This window comes from Dromiciops gliroides, chromosome 3, assembly GCF_019393635.1.
Source record: "Dromiciops gliroides isolate mDroGli1 chromosome 3, mDroGli1.pri, whole genome shotgun sequence".
NCBI classification, from domain to species: Eukaryota; Metazoa; Chordata; class Mammalia; order Microbiotheria; family Microbiotheriidae; genus Dromiciops; species Dromiciops gliroides.
The window spans coordinates 551,360,819-551,372,148 of record NC_057863.1 but is presented as its reverse complement, the minus strand read 5'-3'; the positions used below and the strand labels follow the sequence as shown (position 1 = coordinate 551,372,148).

At 39.9% G+C, this 11,330-nt stretch overlaps 1 protein-coding gene across 1 annotated transcript in view; it reads left to right on the top strand.

The window, feature by feature from the left end:
• The first annotated feature begins 5,397 nt into the window (after positions 1 to 5,397).
• Positions 5,398 to 11,330, top strand: part of NARS2 (asparaginyl-tRNA synthetase 2, mitochondrial) — a 149,811-nt gene continuing 143,878 nt past the window's right edge. Inside the window, exons 1-2 of the mRNA XM_043995292.1 lie at positions 5,398 to 5,651; positions 7,095 to 7,204. Of these exons, the coding sequence (XP_043851227.1) occupies positions 5,490 to 5,651; positions 7,095 to 7,204 (272 nt within the window). The 5' untranslated portion in view covers positions 5,398 to 5,489. The remainder of the gene's footprint in view (positions 5,652 to 7,094; positions 7,205 to 11,330) is intronic.

Genomic DNA, 11,330 nt, shown 5'->3' with positions numbered 1-11,330 from the left:
GAGGCCAAGCCCCACCTGGACGCCTACTGCATTCTCTTCATATCAACATGAGAATCTCTGAGATAAAAAACACTATACAAAAGTCCCACACAGTCCTGTCTCTGACACCAAGGGACACTGTGCTCTCCGTGGTATCACCACAAATGGCAAGGGATCTGCTAACTCTTGACCTTGGGCAAGTTAGTTAAACTCTTTGAGCCTCAGTTTCCCTATGTGAAAAATGAGGGAGTTAAACTAGTCTTTTTCTTTTAAAAAATGTTATTTTGTTTTTAATTTATGAAATAAAATATGCATTTCCATAACGCAGTACAATAAAAAATGTGTAACGATTGGAATGACGCCACCTGCTGGAGACTTACTGTAGAAGAGTTCCGCCCATGAAGCTAAGGTCTTTGAGGGCAAGACCAGGAGTCTTTTCTTTGGAAAAGGAAGTGACGCGGGCTAGTGGGAGGAGGAAGGAAGAGACTGGCGCTCAGTCTGGGGCTCTCTTTCCTTTGGACTCTGGTGGAGAGCGGAGCTAGAAATGTGCTCTCCCTTTAATAGATAGGAATCTAGACCTTTTCTTCTCTTTTTACCAAATTCTTATTCTCCTTAATAAATGCTTAAAAGTCTAACTCTTGCTAAAGCTTATAAATTATTGGCGACCACTCACTAGATATTTTAGTTTAGCTAGAATTTTAGCCCTTAACAAATGATTGCACATGAAACTGCAAATCTATCATGTATAACTTGCTATTTCTTTTAAATATATAATAAAGTTACCATGTAACTTTCCCCCCTTTTCTTCTCCCCCCCCCATGGCTACCATTAGACACAAATAGGTACATATATGTGTATATACATATACATGTATATATACACATCTATATACACATATAGATGTAAAATGATTCTACACATACATTCTATTTATCAGTATAAATTCTTCGGATACAGATAACATCTTCCCTCACAGGTCCTTTGTAGTTAATTTGGGATATGTTCTAAAATATTTGTAACAGCTTTCTATTTTGTGACAAAAAATTGGAAATTGTGGGGATGCACATCAATTGGGTAACGGCTGAACAAGTTATGGCATATGATTGTGATAGAATACTGCTGTGCTATAAGAAATGATGAGCTCATTGATTTTAGGCTGGTCTTTTTCTGCTATAAATCTATTATCCTAGAATACAAGAATAGGGATTGGACCTGTGATTTCACTAATATAGGGAACTACCAGATGAGGAATTATTCTTTACCAATGTAGGTCCGCACCTTCTCTGCATCCTACAGTCTTAGAAAGTTGTCTAGGGTGCTGAGAGGTTAAATGACTTGCCCAGGGTCACACAGAGGTGTGGACTTAAACTCAAGGCTCCCTGGATCCAAGGTCAGCTTTTTATTCACTAGACCAAGAAGAGACACGGATTTATTTTTTCCCTTCTTGAATCTATTCATATTTTCAGTCTGTCCTACCTTTTGTGGTGGGGTGATAAATTTCATGTATTTACCAGTGTGAAGCTGATGACCACATTTCAGAAATGTCGAATTCTTTTATTAAACAAGGAGTATCTAATTCTAAGATTCTCTAAGGAGTGACTGGAAGGAGGATCAGGAGAATGAATTGTTAAGGAAGATAAGGGAGGAGAGAGATTCAGAAAGGATTGGGGTAGTCACCTGTGTCAAATGCTTCATAAAGGTCAAGGATGACATATAAGAAAAATGTATTGCATTTCTCCATTGTTGTTGTTATTCATGTCTGACTCTTCATGACCCCATCTGGGGTTTTCTTGGCAGAGATACTGAAGTAGTTTGCCATATCCTTCTCCAGTTCATTTTACAGATAAGGAAACTGAATCAAACAGGGATAAGTGATTTCCCCAGGGCCATGTAGCTAGTGAATGTCTGAGGCCAGATTTGAACTCAAAAAGATGAGTTTTCTTGATTTCAGACCCAGTACTCTATATACTGCCTCACCTAGCTGCCTAATTTACCTAATTTGGCAATTAGGTTATTGGCAACTCTGAAAGGAGAAATTTGAGTTGAATAGTGGTATCAGAAGCTGGTCGATAATGGACTAAGGAGGGGAAAGAGGGTGAGGAAATTAAATACACTGTTTTTCTGAGAACTTTCAACTATGCTACTACAAAGAAACCTGGGGGATCAGCTAGGTGGTGCAGTGGATTAAGCATGGGCCTTGGATTCAGGAGTACCCGAGTTCAAATCTGGCCTCAGACACTTGACACTAGCTAGCTGTGTGACCCTGGGCAAGTCACTTCCCCCCCCACCCCCCCACCCCCCCCCCACCCCTGCCATTGCCCCACAAAAAAAAGAAAAAAAGGGAAAAAAAAGAAACCTGAATTTGGAGTCAGAAGATGAGTTTTCACACCGTCCCTGCTACTTACTACCTGTGTGGCCTTGGACAAGACACTTCATCTCTCTAGGTCTCAGTTTATTCCTCTTCAGGATAACAGTGTTTGACCAAATGGTCTCGAGGGTACCTTTTTGGTTGCAAATCACATGATCTTAAGATTATAGCATTTGGTGAAATTTCAGATACAGCAATGGCTTGGGGGTGGGTGGTGGGAGATGGGGGGTGGTGGGGAGGGTGGAGACGGGTTAGGTTGGGTGATATTTATTTTTATGATAGGGAAGAGTTGGTCATATTTGTATTTAGAGAGAAGATAAATTACTTTTTTTTGCTTTTTTTATGGGGCAATGGGGGTTAAGTGACTTGCCCAGGGTCATACAGCTGGTAAGTGTCAAGTGTCTGAGGCCGTATTTGAACTCAGTTCCTTCTGAATCCAGGGTCGGTGCTCTATCCACTGTGCCACCTAGCTGCCCCATGAGAAGATAGATTAAAAACGAAGTCCCCTGCTCTTTCTGGTGTCTGTACTCTGAACACCATTTCTATAATCACTATCATCATCATCATTCACTTTATTATCTCCATTTTTCAGATGAGGAAATTGGGGTTCATTCATTCAAGGCCGCAGAGTTAGTAACTGCCAAGGTGGAGTGCCAAGACAAAGTATTTTTGTGACTTGGGCAAAGTTTGAAAGTTGAGCTTATTCCATTCTGTGTTGCCCTCTGTTGTGTATTGTCTTCTTTTTTTGGCCTGGGCAATGAAGGTTAAGTGACTTGCCTAGGGTCACACAGCTAGTAAGTGTCAAGTGTCTGAGGCCGGATTTGAACTCAGGTCCTCCTGAATCCAGGGCTGATGCTTTATCCACTGCACTACCTAGATGCCCTTGCATATTGTCTTCTTACACTAGAATATAAGCTTCCTATGTGTAAAAATTATCTTTTCTTTTGTATCCTCATTGTTTAGGACAGTGCTTGGCACATGGTAAGCACATGCTAAAGCACATGTCATACCCATCAGATTGGCAAAAATGACAAAAAAGGAAAATGGCAAGTGTGGAGGGGTGGTGGAAAAATAGGCACGTTAATGCACAGTTGGTGGAACTGTTCATTGGGACAGACATTCTGATAAACAATTTAGAACTACTCACCAAGTCACTAAATAGTGCATATCCCTTGTCCCTGAAATACCATTCCCCAGGGAGTTCAAGGAAAGAGAAAAAGGGCCTATTTGTGCCAAAATGTTAATAGCAGGTCCTTTGTGTGGCTGGACAAATTATGATTCACATGAACATAATGGAATACTACTGTGTTTGAAGAAATGATGAAGGGGATGAAAATATGGGAAGACTTTTATCAACTGTTGCAATGAAGTGAAAAGAACCAGAAGAATGATTTATACTCCAACAGCATTGCAAAGACAAGAGCTTTGATCAAGGCAACAACTAACCCTGGTTTAAGAGGACCAAGGATGGTACATGCAACTCTGACAGAAATCATAGATATGGGATGCTGAATACAATGTGTATCTTTGGACATGACTATTGTGGGGATTTGGGTGATTAGGTGGTATGGTGAATAGAGCTTGGGTCCTGGAGACATGAAGACATGAGTTCAAATTCAGCCTGGGATGTTCACAAGCTGTGCAACCCAGGGCAAGTCACTTAACTTCTGATTGCCTTGGTTTCCCCAGATGTAAAATGGTAATAATACTACCTACCTCTCAGAGATCAAATGAGATAATTGTAAAGTGCTTAGCACAGTTCCTGGCACATAGTAGGTGCTATAAATGCAAGTCATTTATTATTATCACAAGGGTTTTAGTTTTCCTTTTTTTAAATGGGAGATTGGGAGGGGGGAAGAATTTTTTTAATGGATTTGGGGGGGGGGCAATGAGGGTTAAGTGACTTGCCCAGGGTCACACAGCTAGTAAGTGTCAAGTGTCTGAGGCCGAATTTGAACTCAGGTCCTCCTGAATCCAGGGCTGGTGTTTTATCCATTGCACCACCTAGCTGCCCCCAGTGGTGGGTTGTTTTTTTTTTTTTTTTGCAGGACAATGAGGGTTAAGTGACTTACCCAGGGTCATACAGCTAATAAGTGTCAAGGGTCTGAGACCGGATTTAAACTCAAGTCCTCCTGAATCCAGGGTCTGTGCTTGGAAATAATTTTTTAAAAATGTTTTTCTTTTTATCCCAAATTTATTTATTTAGAATCTTTCCCCACCTTACATGTAAAAAGAAACTGTAACATCGATTTTTATATCTTCGTGTTCCAAATTCTCTTCCTCCCTCCCTACCCCACCCTTAAGAACTCGAGCAATTCCACAAAAGCTATACATGTACAGTCGTGCAAAACATATCAGACAAGAAAACTTTAGAAATAGGAACTAACAACAACATAAGTGGAAATAATTTTTTTAAAACTTTTAAAAGCTGTAACTTAAAAAAAAAGAAATCATTTCAAAATATTCAATAACCCTCGCATTAAGAAAAGGGAAATAAGTACTTGCATCTAAACTTTGATCTCCCCTCATGTCTCACCAGGAAGACTTAGGTTGAACTTACAGTAACAAGCTCTTTAAAACTCCCTTGGGGATACCCGGTCCCACCCACCAGGGGCTCTTTCTCCGGGTATTTACAAGTTGTCCAATCTCTTTGCCAGATTTACTGATTGACAAGGCGGTTCCCTCTACTCCAGCCACCCCGGAGGGGTTCTGGACAGGTCCCGCCCCCTTCTCGCTGGTCCTCCAACTTCTCTTTTCAGATACCTGGGTGGAAGCTCTGCCGCGCGGCCGCGTCGTAATGTCACCACAGACGTTAGCGTCACGACGTTACGTCACGTCAGCGGCGGCGTGCAGAAGGCGTGAGAAGACCGGCAGAAAACTGCTGCTTTTAAATAGCCGCTGCTCAGGGCTGCTTCCTGGAGTCCTTACCGGCCTGTCAGAGACCCCATTTCTTCCCTTTGTCCCGGGGTCCCGTCCGAGTTGGGCCGGGGGAGGGCGGAGCGGGGTGCGGTTCGCGCTACAGCCAGTGTGCTCGGGGGGGGGGGGGGGAGCGAGGCCTGGAGTGCTGGGTAGCGGGGGTGCGAGGAGCCCCGAGCGGCCTCTAGGTCCGAGCTCTTGAGCGCTGACCAGCAGGAAGGGTTAAATGAAAGCCCTCCTCACGATGTGGGCGGCCCGAGGGCTGTCCAGGGCCCTGCGCGCCTACTGCACCTCTGCCCCTTGCCCCAGACCCACACAGCCCCCCAGAGTGAGCATCCGGGATGCCCTCGTGAGCCAGAACTCAAGTGGGCACAGTATTAAAGTGCAGGTTGGTGACCGTGTTTGTTTTCATTCTGCTGTTCTCCTCCTGCCCTACCTGTTTGTCTCGCCCAGCCCCTCCAGATGAACCCATCTGCAAACATCGTAAACCAGGGTCTGTGCAAGAATTATATGGGTCCCCATCTTCTATTTGGCTGGGACTCCTTTAATGTTCACAAACCTATGTTCTGTAAATGGGGAGAAAAAAAAGGAAATCCCCACACGTAATTTGCCTTTTCAATAAAACATGATAGTTTATCTGTAAGTCATAAAATATATAGAGGACTTAAAACTATATGCCCTATTACCTTACTGCCTCCTCATTTCTTTTTAAATGTCTTATTAATACTCTTTTTAAAAAAGTAATTGTCACTTCTCAATGACCGAGTTCCCCGTCTCTCCCGTTGTCCCTTGTAACAAACAGAGTTGAGTAAAATAAGTCAATTCTTTGGTCATGTCAGAAAATGTGTGCCTCATTTTGCACCCATATTCCACCATCCTTCTAGCCTTTTCCCTATCCTTCCCCTTTTCGATTAATGTTTTCAGAGAACCTAAGCTACTGTTTTAGGTTTTAAGTTGAAGTTCAAACTAGGCTCTCTAGTATTTTCTCCCTGGAAACTAAGGTCAAGATTATTTAAAGGAAGAAAAAGGAGATGAAACAAATGAGCTCTCAAAAATTCCCTTACCCAGGGCAGCCAGATTTTCAGCAGATATGTTATTGCTTAAAGAAATCAATTGGCAATCACTGAAACAGCATTCTTGGCCTCACACAACCAAAAGACATGACTTACCATTTCTACCTTGTGTTTCCATTGGTTTCATATTTCTTCAAGGACTGAGATAAAAAAAAAATTGTACTCAGAGTTGTTTATAGGCTTGCTGCAACATCTAGTGAAGTTCGATTATTTCTGTTTATGCCTTTTCATTTTGCATTTATGAAACCATTCACAGTTTTGCAGGGAGTGCTGTAAGAGGTTTTTTGCTCTCCTGATCCTCTTCAGTCAAATTAGAGCCTGCTGTCTAGCATGTGAGATGAAAGGACTATTTGCCATTTTATCTCTCTTTGCACAGCCTGCAATACACTTCCTCCTCACCTTTACCTTTTAGCATCATTAATTCTTTCAAGGCTCAACTCAAGTAGTCTCTTCTACAGAAAGTCTTTCCTGAACCTCCTGGTTCCTCTTCTCACCTTACTCTTATTATCTTGACTTTGCTTCTATGTGGAACTGTCTCTCTCTAGTAAAATTTAAGCTCTTTGATAGCAGTGAGTCTTTTTCCTTTAGTCTTTAAAACTCCAACAAATGCCCTGTACATAGTAATTGATCTAAAAATTCTTGAATTTCAGTGGTGCCCTTTATGTACCTGATTTTAGTTTAAAATGTCATTTTTTTAAAGTGCACATAATGTTTAAATTTAAACTCACATTCAGAACCACGTTTTACTCCTCTCTCAGGGATGGGTTCGTTCAGTTCGATCCCAGAAGGAAGTTTTATTCCTCCATATAAATGATGGGTCATCTTTGGAACATTTGCAGATTGTAGCAGACCCCAGCTTAGACAATGGGTGAGTAAAAAGTTTTTCAGTGCCTTGAACTTTGTATAACAAAGACATTTTTATGACCTTTTTCATGAGATTTGAAAATGAATTCCTTTATTATTGCTGTGTGCCAGTTCTTAATGTTGATACCTTCTCGCCTACTATCAAGACTAGAAGTGGATCACGTATTGTGTTGGAGTCATGTGTCTGAGGCTACTTGAAGAATTGACCTGATACTGAAAAATTAATTTAGTCAGATTCCCTGGCAGTCATACCAATACCAACCCAACAGCAAATTGTATAATTTACATAGATGAAGCACTCATTACATTTTGGACTGTTCTAATTTTACATAATGTAGTTGCTTGTGATAATAGTGGAAATTTATATCATGCTCTAAGGATTGAAAAGCACTTTACATATATTCTCATTTGAGCCTTGTGACTACTTTGTAAGGTCTATACTACAGGTGATATTAGTGTCTTACTGCAGATGAAGAAACTGATGCTTAGGTGAATTGTTCATGTTCATATAGGTAACATGTTTTACTGGTGGGATTTAAATCTAGGTGTCTCCTGACTCCGGGTCTAGTACACTCATTTCTCCTCTACTAGGTTGTAAGTTCTAAGGGGAGAGAATAAAGCATATTCATTTTTATATGCCCTGACAATGACCAACCCTGCTTTAAGAGGACCAAGGATGGTACATGCAACTCTGATGAATTGAATGAACTGCTGTATAAGATCATAACTTTTAGAACCGGAAAGGTATGTTAAAAGTCAGAAAAGTTAAATGGCTTAACAAAATTGTTCAGTAAGCATACATTAAGCACTTATTATTTGCCAGGCGCTGTGCTAAGTACTAAGGATGAAAAGAAAAGCAAAAACAGACCCTTCCCTGAAAGGGCTCACAGTCTAATAGGGAAGACAACATGCAGACAACTGTGGACATAGAAAATATATACCCAGCAATTTGGAGGTAATCAATAGAGGTAAGATATTGGCATTAAGGAAGATCAAGAAAAGCTTCTTGCAGAAGGTTAGATTTTAACTGAGACCTGAAGGAAATGTAGAGATGGAGGTGAAGAGGGAAAGCATTCCAGGCAGGTAGTAAATACTGATAATAAATAGCAGCTCATTTAAACCCAGGTCTTCTGACTCCCAAACCAGTTCCTGTTTTATTATATCACGTTGCAAAATTCAACTGAACAGATTTTTCAGTTTGACCCAACTTACCTCTTAGCATAGACATAAGCTGGTGCCCTCATGTTATTTAGCAGCATTCCTGATGAATGGGAAGGCAGGTTCTTTAAGTGAATGCAAGTGTTTGGGGAGTTAAAAAAGGAAGGTACTTAGGAAAAAACCAAACAGGCTGTTAAAATGATTGGAGAATAACTAAAACTTAAAGTTGTATCTTTACTTTGAAAATGTAATACTGTAATGCAGTATAATCTCTTTATATTAGATATTCAGTATATCCATAGTTATTTGCATATTGTCTCCCTCCATTAAAATGCATGCTTCTTGAATACTGGGACAGAGACTGTTTTTACTTTTCTTTGTATAGTAGCAGCCTGGTGGGCCTGGGTCCAGTTAGGGATGCTCTGGCCCTGAGGGGGGACACTATGACCATGGAGAAATGTGGTTGATCAGCTTGTCGAGGTCAGTTAGAGATGACTCTTTCCTTGGAGAAGCAAAATAGTTGATTAACCAGATAGATAGTGGTTGGTCAAACAGATAATAAAACAGCCACCCAGAAAGCTGGGCTCCTTGAATTTACAACATGAGCTTAGTTGGAAGCCAGTCGTGTTTGCTATGTGATTAGCAATAACCTCAAGTTAGAAATGTGGTATTTTTATTATTCATATATCCAGATAGCTAACATCATCATCATTTTCAAACTGCTGTAACTTTTCAGTCTTAGGTCTCTACCCTTACCCCTCTCGCCTCTATAAAATTGTGATCTTCTCCTTTGTTCGGGGAGTTGAAATTAGGCTTCTTCTCCCAGCCATGCCTCTGTGTACCAAATAATAAAAACTTTTACTTAAATTTTGATTGGATTGTGTGGGTGAGCAATTCTTTGAAAGAGGAATGTTTTCAAGAACCCATCTAGCAGTAACATTTGTATCCCAGAGTGTATTCTGGTGCTTGGTACCTGGTTAAATTCTTAATAAATACTTGTTGATTGACTGGAGAAAGCATTTTTAACTGTCAAAATGAACTTTTGTTAAAGTGTATATAGTTCACCTTTACAGTTGACATTGTATATTATAGGCAGCATATTTTAAAAGTAGAAAAAATTCAAGTTATTCTCAAATAAAGGAATTAGACTAAATGAAAGAGGCAATGTGATGTAGTAGAAAGAGCACAAATAATATACATCTGGAGTCTTTGACTTAATAAATTGTATGATAAGTCACTTAACCTGTCTGAGCTTCAGATGCCTTTTTGTAAGAACAGGGGTCTGAACTATATGGTTTTAAGTTTTCTTCTATTTCTAATATTTATGATTCTGATTAATTTTCCTTAGTTTCAATAGAACTTGAGAACTTAATTTATAAAGTACTGTTTGTTCCCCTCATAAAATAGATTTTTCTTGTATGTACATAGTTGTCTGCATGTTATCTTCCCCCTTAGAGTATGACCCCCTTCAGGGAAGGGACTCTTTTTACTTTTCTTTTCATCCTCAGTGCTTAAGCACAGGACCTGGCATATAAGTGACCAGCAGTAATATACTAGAATCTCTTTGTAATAATATTCGCTGTAAGGGGCAGCTAGATGGAGCAGTGGATAGAGCACCGCCCCTAGAGTCAGAAGTACCTGAGTTCAAATCTGGCCTCAGACACTTAACACTAGCTGTGTGACGCTGGGCAAGTCACTTAACCCCAATTGCCTCACTAAAAAAAAATAATAATAATATTCGCTGTAGATAGAATTCTTTCTTAGTACTCATTTAAGGTGGAGTTAAGTTAATTACAGAAGTACAGATTCATAATTGAAGTTGTCCTACAACATGAACTCCAAGGACAGTTTTTTTGTGTGCTAATACAATACCATTCATAGATTGTTAAAACATAGCTAATGAAGTTGGTAAAAGATCAGATGTTATCTTCAGTTGACATGGGTCAGCCGTGTTCAGCTTCTTCTTTCTTGGAGGTCTTCAGTCAAGAAGTTTGATGGCTAGTTGATTGATGTCATAGTGGGGATTCCTTTTGCTTTTGGGTGTTACTTAGATGGTCTCTGAGGTCCCAACTCTCACATTCTATGATTCCAAGACTTTTACATAGCATTAAAGAGTAAAGTAATAGAAATAATTTAAAATAATTATTAAAAACTAGAAAGAGGAAAAATTTGATACTACTATTTATTGTGTGTCCCTGATTATGTTAACCTGAAAATTAAGGAAATAATCAATATAGGAGAAATAATGTCTTCAATCTGGACAGAGGAATTATAGCTCCTGTTATCACAAAATGAAGCTAGGAATACCCAAAGATGGGAACTGAGGACCAGGTTTTTATGGGGTAACAGAACAAAAGGGAACCAAAAGACTGCTCCTGCTGCACTACTAACTACTTAATGCAAATGAATCTTTTAAAAGAAACCATAGAACTGCTCCTGAGTTAAGTATGACACTACTTAACCCTAAATAGAAACTACTTAATGTAGGTGGACCCTTTTATATAATAACATAAAGTCCTGGGAGTAAGGTGGGGGAAGGTCCTTAAGTCTATAAAGAGTCTGGAATTGACAAAGACCGTCAGCCCCAGGCAATTCATCTGCCTGGGTGGGGATCAGTCAGTTCTCTGTAAATTTGTAGTTTTCAATTATTAGGGAGAATGAAGTGTTCTTTAAAAAAAAAAAAGAAGAAGGAAGAAAGAAAGAAAGATGAAAAGCTACTGTTGGAAAAACAAAGAAGCAAGAGGATCTGAAAAGAAAGAGGAAGTCCTGACTATTCTCAAGAGGTTGGAATATGGAGAGTGGAGAATGAGAGGAGAAAAAAAAGAATCATTGACCACTTAGAATCAGGTTCTTCCTAAAGATAAGTGAGCTGGATCATCTGGAGATGAAACAAATGTCTGCCCTCCCAGGAATCAAGATAGAGATCTGTACATGCTGTCCAATAGTGGTCATAAAAAAAAGAGGGGGGTAGC